This window comes from Manis pentadactyla, chromosome 3 (assembly GCF_030020395.1).
Source record: "Manis pentadactyla isolate mManPen7 chromosome 3, mManPen7.hap1, whole genome shotgun sequence".
Lineage (NCBI taxonomy): Eukaryota > Metazoa > Chordata > Mammalia > Pholidota > Manidae > Manis > Manis pentadactyla.
In genome coordinates this window covers 102,803,223-102,817,452 of record NC_080021.1, presented here as the reverse complement: position 1 = coordinate 102,817,452, position 14,230 = coordinate 102,803,223, and the positions used below count along the sequence as shown (strand labels likewise).

Below are 14,230 nucleotides of genomic sequence, written 5' to 3'. Positions count from 1 at the left end.
CTGTATCATAAAATCAGAAAGGCATTGAAAACTAGTCAAGACAAAAACATCACTTGACATGCATATTACCTGCAAAATAGTATTGAAAACGCAAGAAAAGGAGACCCTAAAAGTTGCTGTCAAAGGATAGTAAATGGGACATAATTGTACATGACAAAATTTTACTGTATTATAAATGTCAAATGATCTGTCTTTTATTACAAAAAAAAGTGTAAGCGCTTGCATATATTGCCTTGTTTTGATTCTCATTCCTATTCGATTGATATTCCCATATGAACTGAACATACTATTAAGGTGTTCAGGCACCTAATCTCATGGTTGGGTAGAAACTACTCTCATTATTCTTAACAGTTTGTTACTTCATCTCTGAGGTTAAAAGTGGGAAGATTAGGACAAATTAGTACATTTCTTACAAAAATTTATTTCCTGAGAGGAACAGCATTTTAAGCTGTACTTAACATTTATATCTCACAGCTTTCTAAGGACAAGAAAGCAAGAAGGGATGATTGGAACCTTGCTCTCTCATGAAGTTTGTCTGAGTAAACACAAGTATAGACAAAGGCTTAGCCCAAAACTATAAGGAGAAGCTGTACAGGGAGACAACTGGAGCTTATATTCTTGTCAGTTAAGTGGTAGAATTTCTTAGCAGTTTAAATATGTGGAGTGAAGGTTTCTGAGAAATTCAAGATAGCACTGAATTTATGCCTATTTTTGGTAAATTTTAATATTGATTACTGTGTAAAGAGATGTCATGATAAAGAATTTTATGGGGAAACGTATTCTGCCTTTGAGATATTTCCTTTGAGTTGAGAAAAATTAAAATTTTGGACATGCCAAACTTGATTGTTGATTTGTGACTAGGTATTGATAGAACATGCTTACTAAAGGAATAAATTACAGATGCATTCCTGTGTAATTGCTATCATGTATCTCTGGAGTTAATTTTAAATATTTGGGAACTAGAGTTTGTTTAAGTTACATTTCTTCTCAATTCGATGATAATGTGAAGCAAAGGTATAAATCATTAATTTTTGCAGGTTGCATTTTTATAGTTGATTACCTATATAATATTATACTTTTAAGTGTTTTTATATAAAGCTTCACGTGTCACTTAAAATAATTCCCAGTGGTTGAAGTATTACTCCCATTTTTCAGATGTAAAATTTAAGGCCCAGAGAGTTTGTGACTTACCTAGTCACATACTTATGAAATGAATATGACTCAGTCTCTGACTATAGTACCATCATTTCTTCACCCTAGTATTGTTTTGGTGCTTTTAATGTCATGATACTATAGCTTGTTGATAGCATGATTTCTATCTTTCCAGGATATGGCTTTAGTTGCCCCAGAGGCACCTTCAGAACAGGCCAAGAGAGTTTTTCAAACCTATGATCCAGAAGGTAAAAAATTTTATTGCTTTATTAATTCTATGTTTTATAACTTCATAAATATGAAATATATTGATACCTACCTGAGTTTTATTAAGAGTTATTGGATTATTGAATAAAACATAGATTGCATTTCTTGAAAAATTGAAATGGGCAATAGTGAAAATGGGAAGAAATAAAATAAGATACTTAAATGATTGTCAAGTTCTCACATGGTGTAAGGTTTCATGATTCTTGGGGTACTAAACTTACAGTTCTTTCAATCTTGGCCTCTGATAGTCAGTGTTATACAGGAAAAAACACCACTTTCTGAACAAGCTCTTTAAAAGTAAGTTAATTTTCTTCTTTCATTATGTATTGAAATGTATATTAAATAAATCTTCCAGAATATTATTTTAATTGAGATATAACTGACATATAACATTGTGTAAGCTTAGGGTATACAACACATTGCTTTGATACATTTAAATACTGCAAAATGATTATTATGGTAGTTTTAGCTAACAGTTCTATCATGTCACACAATTATCTTTTGTTGTACATGGTGAGAATAATTAACATCTAGGCTCCTACCAACTTTGAAATTTATAATACAGTATTATTGACCATAATCACTATGGCATCCATTTGCTCTTCAGGAGTTATTTATCTACTAGTTGCAGGTTTGTGCCCTAAAACAGCATTTCCCCAATTAACCTACCCCCATCCCCTGGTAACCACAATTCTACTGTTTTCTCAAATTCAGATTTTTAGATTCCACATATAAGTGGCATAATATGGTATTTGTCTTTCTCTGTCTGACTTAACTTTGCTTAGTGTAGTGCCCTCAAGGCCTATGCATGCTGTTACAAATGGCAAGGTTGCCTCCATATCTTGGCTGTTGTGAATAACGCTGCAATGACCATTGTTGTGTAGATATCTCATTGAACTGCTGATGTCAGTATCTTCACATATATACCTGTGAATGGGACTTGGGATTGTATGGTGGTTCTATTTGTAGAGGAACCCCCATATTATTTTTCTCCAGTGGGTGTACCAGTTTACATTTTCATCAACAGTATATAAATGTTCCCTTTTCTCCACATATTCATCATTAATCCCTTTTGATAAAAGCCATCTTAATAGGTGTAATACCTCACTGTGGTTTTGATTTCCATTTTCCTGATGATTGGTGATATTAAATATCTTTTTATATACCCATTGACCATGTGTATGTCTTCTTTAGAAAAATGCTTATTCAAGTCCATTGCCCATTTTTTTATCGGTTTTTTTGTGTTTTTGCTGTTGAGGTTTGTGAGTTCTTTATGTGTTTTATATACTAACCCCTTATCAAGATACATCATTTGTGGAAACTTTCTCCCATTCTTTAGGTTGCCTTTTCAATTTATTGACTGTTTCCATTGCTCTGCAAAAGCTCTTTAATTTAATGTGGCTTTTGTTGCCAATGCCTTTGGTGTCTTATCTAAGAAATCATTGCCAGGATTGATGACAATGGTCTTTTCCCTGTTTTCTTATAGGAGTTTTACAGTTTCAGATCTAACATTTAAGTCTTTGATCCATTTCAAGTTAATTTTCATGAACACTGTAAGAAAGGGTCCAGTTTCATTGTTTTGCATGTGGATATCCAGTTCTTGCTACAACATTTATTGAAGAAACTATCTTTTTCCCGATTGTGAGTTTGTCACATCCTTGGCAAAAACTAGTTGGTCATATATGAGGAAGTTTATGTCAGAGCTCTCGATTCTGTTACACTGGTCTGTGTGCCTGTTTTTATGCCATATCATAGCTTTGCACATAGATTGAAATCAGGTACTATGGTGACACCAGCTCTGCTCTTCTTAGGATTGTTTTGACTATGCAGAGTTTTTTGTAGTTCCAAACAAATTTTAAATCATTTTTTCTATCTGTGAAAATGCCATTGGAATTTTGACAGGGGTTGCATTGAAACTGTAGATCTCTTTAGATACCATGGACATGTTCACAATATTCTCCCAGTCTGAGAACACAATATCTTACCATTTATTTGTGTCTTATTCAATTTTCATCAGTGTCTTTTAATTTTTAGTGTATAGGCCTTACACCCCCTTGGTTTAACTTGATGCTATTGTAAATGGGATTGCTTTCATAATTTCACTTTCAGATAGTTCACTGTGTGTAGAAATGCAACTGTATCAGTATGTTGAATTTTTATTCTGCAAACTTCCTGAAATCATTTATTAGTTCTAATAGTTTTTTAGTTCAGTCTTAAGGGTTTAATATATAAGAGCATGTGATCTGCAAACAATTTTACTTCTTCCTTTCCACTATAAATGCCTTTTATTTCTTTTCTCGTTTAATTGAAGGGCTAGGACTTCTAATACTATGTTGACTAGAAATGGCAAAAACAATCAACCTTACCTTTTCCCTGATTTTAGAGGAAAGAATTTTAAATTTTCACCATTGTTGTATATGGCCTTTATTATACTGAGGAACATTACTTGTGTACCATTTTTATCATGAAAGGTTTTTGAATTATATCAAAGGCTTTTTCTACATATTGAGATGATTATATGATTTTTTTCTTTCATTTTATTCCTGGAGTATATCACATTTATTGATTTGCATATGTTGAACCATTCTTGTATCCAAGGGACAAATCCCACTTGGTAGTGGTGTATGCTGTTTTTAATGACTTCTTTAATTTAGTATGCTAATTTTTTGTTGAGAATTTTTGCATCTGTATACATCAGGGCTGTTGAGCTGTGGTTTCCTAATCTGGCTTTAGTATCAGGGTAATGCTGGCCTTGTGAAAGGAACTTCTAAGTGTTCCTTCATCTTCAGCTTTTTGGAAGACTTTAAGGAGGATTGGCATTAATTCTTCTTTAAGTGTTCAATAGATTCACCAGTGAAGCCATCTAGTCCTGGGATTTTCTTTATTGGGAGGTTTTGCATTACTTTATCAAACTCCTTTTTATTATTGGTCTGTTCACATTTTCTGTGTCTTCATAATTCAGTTTTGACAGGTTGTATATTTGTAGAAATTGGTAAATTTCCTTTAGGTTCTCTAGTTTGTTGGTGTATTATTGTTTATAAGAGTCTTCTGATTCCCTGTGTTTCTGTCGAATCAGTTGTATTATTTCCCCTTTCATTTCTGAGTTGATTTTTTTTTTCCCCTTGGGGAGTCTAGCTAAAGGCTTGTCTGTTTTTTTCAGAAAACCAGCTCTTAGTTTCATTGATCTTTTCTATTGTTTTTCTTGTCTCAATTTCACTTATTTGTGTTCTGATCTTTGTTATTTCCATCTGCTAACTTTGGACTTAGTTTGTCTTTTTCTGTTTCCATGAGGTGTAATGTGAGGTTGATTATTTGATACCTTTATCACTAAAAACTAACCTCTTAAAACTGTTCTTTTGCAGAAACCCTTTGGGTTTTGATATATTGTGTGTTTCATTTGTTTCAAGATCCTTCTTGATTTCCCTTTTTACTTCTTGCCTGACCCATTGGTTGATGAGGAGCATATTGTTTAATCCCCATAGATTTATGAACTTCAGCTTTCCTTCTGTTATTGATACCTAGTTTTATATCTTTGTGGCTGGAAAAGATACTTGGTATGATTTCAGTCTTCTTAAATTTGCTAAGATATGTTTGTGACCTATCCCATTATCTGTCCTTAATAATGTTCCACATGCACTTGAGAAGAATGTATATCCTGCTGCTGTTGAGTAAAATGTTCTGTATATGTCTGTAAAGTCCAGTTGGTCCAAGTGTCATTTTAGTACAGTATTTCCTTAATGGCTTTCTGCTTGGATGATTTATATATTGTTCAAAGTAGGGTTTTGAATTGCTCTACCATTATTTCACTGCTATCTTACTTCTCCCTTCAGATTTATTAATAATTATTTAATATATTAAAGTGCTCCAATATATGGTACACATATGTTTACAGTTATATCCTCCTGATAAATTGATCCCTTTATCATTTTATAATGACTTCTTTGTCCCTTTTTACAGTGTTTTACTTAAAGTCTATTTTGTCTGAATTAAGTATAGCTAAGCTTGTTGTCTTTTAGTTTACATTTGCATAGACTCTCTTTTTTGATCCCTTCACTGTCAGCTTCTGAGTGTCCTTAAAGCTTGGTATTGTGTATGCAGTATATAGTTGGGTTTTGTTTTTATCTGTTCAGCCATGCTATCTATGTCTTTTAATAGGAAAATTTAAAGCATTTACATTTAATCATACATAAGTAATAACTATAGCCATTTTAATAATTGTTTTCTGATTGTTTTGTAGTTCTGTAGATCCTTTCTTATTCTCTTGCTGCCTCTGTGTCTTTATAGTAGTATAATTGATTATTTTCTATATAACATTTGTATAGTATCTATTGTAGATTTTTGCTCTGTGGTTACTGTGCGCTTTCATAATTCATCTTTTATAACCATCCATTTTAAGCTTATAACTTCAATTACAAAAGAAAGTTCTACCCATTATGTGCCCCACCCAATTATTTTTTTGATGTTCCAATTCAGTTATTTATATTGTATAGCCATTAGCTTAATATCGTAGCTATAGTTATTTTTAACACTTCTGTCTCTTAACCTATATGCTAGAGTTCAAATGATTTACACACCACTATTACAGGATTATTTTGTGTAGGTTTTTGGTTGATAACATTAGTTTCAGGTATACAACATAATGACTCAACATTGGTATATATTGTATATATGGTACCATAGTAAGTCTAGTTAACATCCATTGCTATACATAGTTACCATTTTTTTTCTTGTGATGAGAATTCTTAAGATCTATTCTCCTAATAACTCTCTAATATGTAATATAGTATTATTAACTATAGTCATAATGCTATACATTATATTCCCATGACTATATCTGGACATTTGTACCTTTGACACCCTTTACCCATTGTACCCACCCTCCCTCTCACCTCACCTCCACCTGTGGCAACTACCAGTCTGTTTTCTGTATCCATAAACTTGGTGTTATGTTTAGAGTCCACATAGAAGTGAAATCATAGGGTATTTCTTTTTCTCTGATTTATTGCACTTACCTTAATGCCCTCAAGGTCCATCCGTGTTGTGGCAAATGGCAAGTTCCTCTTTGTTATGGCTGAATAGTATTCCACATTTTCTTTATATATTGATGGACACTTAGGTTGTTTGCAACCTATATACTGTAGTTTATAATATACTGGCTCTTCTAAATAATGCTGCAGTGAACATGGGGTGCATCTACCTTTGAGTTAGTGTTTTCATTTTCTTTGGATAAACACCTAGTATGGAATTGTTGGATCATACATTTCTATTTTTAATTTTTTGAGGAACTTCCATTACTGTTTTCCATAGTGACTGTACCAATTTATATTCCCACAAACAGTGGAAAAGATAGGTACTAGTTTTCTTTAAATGTTTGGTAGAATTCACCTCTGAAGCCATCTGGTCCTGAACTTTTGTTTTGGGGGGAGTGTCTTGATTACTGAATCAAAATCGTTACTAGTAATCAATCTGTTCAGGTATTCTTTTCATGATTCAATCTTGATATGTTTGTTAGCATTTATCCACTTCTTGACCAATTATTTGATATATAATTGTTCCCAGTAGTCTCCTATATCATATATTTCTGTGATACAAATGGAATGTCTCCTTTTTCATTTCTGATTTTGAGTCCTCTTTTTTTCTTGTTCAGTATAGCTAAAGGTTTGTTGATGATCTTTTCAAAAAATCAGCTCTTAGTTTCATTGATCTTTCTATCTCTGTAGCTTCTATTTATTTCCACTCTTTGTTTTTTTTTTCTCTTTCTAGTTCCTAGAGGTGCAATGTGAGGTTGTTTGTTTGACATATAATGTGTTTTGAATTGGACTATATATTCATCTTTACCAGAGAATTTTATACTTTCACATGTTTTCATGCTACTAATTAACATCCCTTCATTTCAGCTTAAAGAACTCCCTTTAGTATTTCTTGTAGGGCAGGTCTCCTGGTGGAAAATTCTTTCAGCTTTCATTTGGGGAAGTCTTTATCTCTCACTTATTTCTGAATGACAGCTTTGCTGGCTAAAGTGTTGTTTGTTGACAGTTTTTTATTTTAAGCACTTTGAATGTCTTTTCTGACCTGCAGGGTTTCTTCTGAGAATATGTCTATAGTCTTGTTGGGATTCACTTACTTTTTAACTTACTTACATTGTGGTGCATCTTTTTTCTGTTACTTCTTTCAGAATTCTGAGTCTTTGCTTTTTGAGATCTTGATCATAGTGTATCCTGGGGAAGATCTCTATGGGGGCTTTGAGCTTCGTGTATCTGGATGGCCATCTCTCTTTCTCCCCAGATTTGTGAAGTTTTCAGCCATTAATTTCTTTAAACACAGTTTCTGTCTCCTTTCCCCCTCTTCACCTTCTGTGATGTGGATCTTGTTTCTCAGATGGTGCCCACAATCACTTAGGCTTTCTTCACCCTTTTCATTCTAATTTCTTTATTTGCAAGCTTAACAATTTCTGTTTAGTTCTTTCTAATGATTTCAATCTCTTTTATTGAAATTTTCATTTTGGTCATATATTGTTTTCCTAAGTTCATTGTGTTCCCATGATTCTCACTGAGCTCCCTAAAACTAATTATTTTGAATTCTTTTTCAAATAATTCAGATAACTATTTCTTTGGGGTCATGTTTCTTTTTTGTTTTTCTGATGGGTTTGCATTGAGGTCTGCACAGTTGAGGTTACAGTCACCTTTCTCAGCCTCTTTGGTTGTTGAGAAGGCAGAATGGCATTGTCCATGTGTTGCTTCATTGGGTAGGGTGACACTGACCATTCCTGGGGGCTCATCAGTGGACAAGCCTGAGGAAGTCCTGCTGTGGCAGTGTCAGGCTCTTCCTGTTCTCCTCTTCTACCCCTAGGAGGAAATTTTAGCAAGGCGGATCCTTCTCTGCTCCTTGCCTGGCGTGCTACAATCACAGCAGTGTCAGAGCCAAGGTCCTAGGATCAGGGGCTCACCGTGGTGACTCTGGCCGGTGTTTCAGCAACAACAAAGGCCCTGAGATGGCAGGAGGCAGAATGTATGAGCAGCCAGCCTGGGGGTGAGAATTAGGGCATTGGCCATCCAGTCGCAGCAATGACTTATCAGAGCTACAATCTGGGACACAATGGGCAAGGTGCAGGGCAACCCAGTGCCTTGGTAATGGTGGGACAAAGCCACTGTCTGGAGCAGTGCTGTGGTGCCCCAGCACTAGCCTCTGGGAGGAGGGGCAGAGATGGGGAGACCCTGGTGGCTCCATCAGCTGAGCCCAGCATTGGTGAGACTGAAGACTGCTGCCAGTAAGGCTACCAGTATCTATGGTGGGCAGCTTGCTGATGTTCTCCTTTCCCCGTGTGGTGACCTTCCTCTGAGGGGCCCCTCCTGGTCCCACGCTGCTCGTGACTTGGGGGTGGGGTGATACAGGTAATGTGCTAACTGTACTTTTCTATGTGACTGTCCTTGACTGTAGTGCCACCGAGTTTTTGCTGCTGCTGCTTTTAGATCAGAGCTGTCCGGTAGCTGCTTTGTTTGGTTTGGTCTGTAGTTATTTGTGTGAGAGATGTGCTCTGGAGCCTCCCAGCCCTGCATCTTGCTGATGTCACCCTCAGAATATTTCTGTGTGATTAGCTGTACAAGGAGAAGGCAGAAGAATGTATTGTCTTTACAATTCTCTTCTGAGCTTGAGCATAGCTATTCTACCAAACTAACACAGTTTGGAAAGTTTACATATATGTCACTATAATGTCCACTGTATCTTTGTTAGCTAGGCTGGTTTGACCACCTTTACATTTGTGTACTTAGATTACAGCCATGACTGACTTTTCAAGTTTTGACTTTAAAATCAAGTCATGCCTTAAATTCAATTGTAAATTAACCATGTAGGAAGCTACCTTGTTACATGAGTGAGGTCCTTTGAGCTCCTGAAGGGATTCAATTGCCTTTCTGAATACATTTTCTTCTGTCATAAAATTCTTTACTCCTGGGGATCTGCTCTTTTCATCTCTGAAAATTTGAGACACACACATTTTTGGAATATATCTTTTCTCTCATCACTTACTAATGGTCTAATTTTAGGCTAGTTGCTTTTAGGTCTATAAATCTCTTTTCTTATATCAAATGAAAATAACCATACCTACTTCTTAGAGTCATTATTAAGCCTGTGAATAATGCTGTGGAAAAACACTGAGCCTAGTGCATGACACAAAAGTAGGTACTTTGTGGAGTCTTTTCTCTATATATGTCAAGTTAATTGGTGCTTGTATAGGTCAACTCACTATGACTTAGGGAAAAGGGGTTTACCTCTACATTTTCCCACCAATGAATGAAATTAACCCTATAGTAAGTCAGCAATTTGAACTTGAGTCATTGTTGTGTATAACTTTGAAATGTGTCATGCAGGGTGACAAACTTACAATGATTCTCTTACTGCTTTGAATCAAATGCTTTGATAGGAAGGAAACAAGCCATTTCTATTCCTAAATGTTTTTAATACATTTTGAGGTCAAGATCAAACTTAAAATACAGTTTTTAGAAATAAGTTAGTATGAAAATAAAATGACATAAATAGTATAAGGTTAAGGAAATATGATTAAAGTGAGTTTAAAGTCAGAGAGCTTACCATGAAGAGCAGAGGGGGGAGAGAACATGTTGACAAATGGAAGGCAAAAGCAGAGAACAGGAGACAGCAATTGACATGCAAAGAATAGCTAGCATCGGGTTTGACTTAAGTCAAAAGACAGGGCACAAGAAAAATAACTATGTGGCATTTACTAAAGAGAAGTGACATTAGAGGCAGGAGGTTATTGGAATAACCAAGGAAGTTAATGGTCGACACTTGGGTTTATATTTTAAAGAACTACATTTCAAAGAATGAGTTGAGCAGTTTCCTGTGGCATATCCTTCTAAGGATTTAATTAAGGCATATGGTTTCTTCCTGCTGTCTGTAACACCCTTTTCTCTACCCCTGTTCCACTGGGGAGTACCACTTTATGCATGTTAAGTGCCTGCTCTGGTTCAGGACATAATTACAGCACAAGCAGTGGATTCTTCTCAGAATGGAACACGTTCTAGGATGGCCAGATGTAGAAACTGGGCATCTTCCCAGAGTTTCCAGTCAGGCCCTTAGAGTGCTGCCTCATTTGATCAGAAGCAATTTGTCCAAGATGTCAAGCACCTTCTCACCCCAGCACAGCCACCACAAACCATTCCAAAACCAGACCTGCGGCTTTCACAGATACCCCTCCATTTGTTTCAGTAGTGAGAATTTTAGAAGTGACATTGAAACAGAATAAATGTGTTTCTTAAGAAAGAGGACATGTTAGGAGAGTATCAGGTCTTAGGAGATAGTAAATGTTAGCAAACAAAGGCACGAAGAAATGCCATCAGAGAAAGAAGGAGTGTTCACAGACAGGAGACCTGGGCTGGCTTGAAAAGGCTCATGTAGAAGGCTGGAGTAAAAGACCCATTAGAAAAACAGGGTTAGTATCTTACTGTCATAAGCAGTGGTATTGTCTATTTGCTTTTTGCAATTTTTTAAAATCATAAATGAGGTAGTAGGCATGTACTGTTCATTTTGTTTTGCCAAATTGCAAGCAAAATTAGAATTTCTTATATTACCAATACTAAAATACAATGTATACTCAGTGGCCATTTTTAAGAATTGAGTCCTGAGACATGCACATGAAAGAAGTTTGCTATGTTTTCATACAGCAGTCTGCCAATCAGCTAATCTACTATTTTCTCCCCCAAACATAGCATGCTGTGATTTCAAGATTTAAACAGTCGGCTTTCTCAGAACATTTACTAGACTCACAGTTCTTACAAGCTTCTGGGTAGTTCCAGTTTCCACTTACTGGAGGCTAGTGTGAGGACAATTGTCCTTTGTCACCCACTTCAGAATATTTGTAGAGTAACTGACCTAGACAGAAGCTGAAGAAGATTTCAGTTTGTGAGTACTTCCGCTCTGCCTCACTGCCCCCCCTCCCCCCGCCCCCACCTGCCTGACCGGTAAACGGGTTTTGAGTCCTGCTAACATCTTGCTTTAGGCATAGTATGAATTAAATGCACTTGCAGGTTAATCACCATGTATAGTATTGCCTCTATGTGACTGAATTTCCTGTGTTTTGAACTGGTGACTTACTATGTTTTGGAACATAAACCTGATTTATAAGTGGGGATCTTTCTACAAATAATAATGCTTGGCCTCTGCATGGAAAGTTACAATTTTTAAAGCACTTTACCTGGTCTCATTTAAACCTTGCCATAATTTTCAAAGATAGGCTGGGATTACCATAACCATTTAGTTCCTGAGAAAATCAGCCTTGTAACAGTGTAAGTCACTTCTTCAGTACTACATGCCTGGTCATTAAGAACTGAGACAGATTCTAGGTGTTCTTCCAGGAGATCAAACAATCTCCACCTCAACTAGCAGTATCTTTTTTAAAGGCTGAAGTCATAAATAGGTGTTTTTAACCTGTTATTTTTAATTTATTGGAGTAAGGATTTGATTTTGATTCTCATTCTCACTAAGCAATTAATTTCAGATTTTATAAGATCTGAGGTAGCTCAATAATTACTTCTATGTCAAGCATATATATAAAATATGGTCAAAATTATAATTTTAACTGTTAATTTCTCCTTTGTAATGCTACCAAAATTTTAATGTCAGAAGGAGGACCTTGACATATCATCTACAATTACTTAGTTCAGTTTAATGAGTAATTTCAAATTTAGAAATTATAAAAATAAACACTAGTGTGTGTGCTCAGAGCCTGGACAGTCAGTTGTCAGACCTATGCAAAGTGTTAAGACAGACTTCAGAGAAAGGCCATGATTTTGATTTTTGCATCTCTTGTAGAGGAAAATGTTTGGGTGAATGCTTTGTATTCAGGTACATGTTTTACGGGAATTTTTTTAACTAATAAAAAGAGTAGGGATGGAGGTAAATATTTCAATGTGGTCAAAGATACTGGACCAGAGAGGAATTTTGGAGTGCCTCAGGGCATCAGAAAATGGCTTTCTAAACTGCTAAAAGCACTCCGATTGGTATCAGAGAAGCTGGATTTAAGTCCCACCTCTGTTACTCATTACTGTGTTATGTTGGGCAAGTTCCTAACCTCAGCTCTCTCATCTGTTAAATGGACTCAATGTCTACTTTACGTGATTATTCAAGTACTCAGTAAGTTTGTGATATTGGTTTTTTTTTTGATCCAAAAATAGGGTTTATTCAGTTACCTCCGAAGACACTAAATTGTACATTTACCTTTCAGAAAGGAAATTATGACTGGTCTATCTTTCTCCTTAAAATGTGACTCTGATTCCTTCGCTCAACCTCTAGAAGCTTGCCATTTTTCACAATCTGCATAAGAACAAGTTTTCTTTTTTAAATCAGCAAACAGCTTTATCCCTCCTTAACCAAAGCTTTAAAACAATTAACCCATATTGAACTATTTACCCAGTAGCTGCTATCACACAACTGCTGTGCCCTCATCTGCCCTTCCCACCCCATGGTCTCCTGAGCTTTAAAGCCTATGGAAGTCCATTTATATTTAGGTGGTTAATTTACCAAACACTCAAGTTCAACTTTTTCTTTTAGTGCTTCTTAGGTCTGCTTGACTAGTCAACAAATTGGTATCTCTCAGATTTCTTTTGCTGTTGGTCTTACCATTTTTTGTCTCTCTTCCATGTTCTCCAAGGAATCAGTTGACTAAATACTAGATGATCTAAGTTTCATCTGCTATTAGACTTATTGGTGGTTATTTTTCTAAAGAATTTGTCTTGACAGGTATGATTAAATAAAGTAATGTCAAATATTTTTAAAGGTAAGCAATTTCTCAATCTCCTCTTTTAATCTTAGGTATATTTAAAGTGAGGTATTGAGGAAGTTATAATCTCTAGCTTTAAACTATATGGAAAAATGTAGAGTTGCTGGCTTGGTAGAGTTTGTTACACTCCAAAATGTCTGTGTTTAAGGTACTCCAAGCTCAAGGTTAATCATGTTCACTTAAGAAGGTCACTGTTTTCCTAGTTGTAATTTGCATCCTTATACAGCCAATTAGCTCTTTCTGAGCATAGGAGCTAATTTTGGGTCTGGTAAAAAGAGGTAAGTGTGCACTGTTCAGTGTTCCCAAAATAGTCAACACTGCTTCTATCAAGTGGGTATAATATAGATGATAGCCCAGATGCATGGAAACATGCTCAGATTATTTTTCTTGTCTGCTAGTGGCCAAAAAAAGCCTGTTTTACATTTGGACCTCTGTGCTTCAAATTACTGGTAACTTGACAAATTGAAATTAAACCTCCACTTTAAAAAACTGCATTTTTAATTATACTAAATGATTCTTCGCATTTTAGTCAAGGCCAACCTACCTTCAAATGGGTGAGCATCTGCTTATGAGAATAAGATTTTTTTTTTAATCATAACTTCTTGGTTTCTTTTCTGATAGAAACAGAGTACATTGCCACATCCTAAAAGAGCAATTACCCTTTATTCTGTGGTTTAGTTATAGAAGCAGGGCTTTTGGACATGTTGTTCTCTATGATAAGATTTTTATTTTTTTAGTTATCTAATCCCTGAAAAGGATATTGTGTGGGAAGCTGATTTAAAGTTGAGAAAGTCTTCAGGAATGAGTGAGTAAGTAGAGGAGCTAAGGCACTGTACATTTAAGGGAATAAACTATGTGCTTGTTTAAAACTACTGTGATTTCAAACTGCCCTACAAGCTTTGTGTGTGTGTCATGTTTATTGCATCATCAGAGTCTGGACCACTTACCAGTGCTGTTTCCTCATCAAGCCCAAAAAAAGGAATATTTTCCATAAACTAGTCTTTTATCAACATTTGATTC

The 14,230-nt window shown here is 35.6% G+C and overlaps 1 protein-coding gene across 6 annotated transcripts in view; it reads left to right on the top strand.

Moving 5' to 3' along the window:
* MINDY3 (MINDY lysine 48 deubiquitinase 3) overlaps positions 1 to 14,230 on the top strand; it is an 81,411-nt gene that overhangs the window by 58,476 nt on the left and 8,705 nt on the right. For all 6 annotated transcript variants that reach the window (XM_036908030.2, XM_057498234.1, XM_057498232.1 and 3 more), the window contains one exon: positions 1,328 to 1,400. In XM_036908030.2, the coding sequence (XP_036763925.2) occupies positions 1,328 to 1,400 (73 nt within the window). The remainder of the gene's footprint in view (positions 1 to 1,327; positions 1,401 to 14,230) is intronic.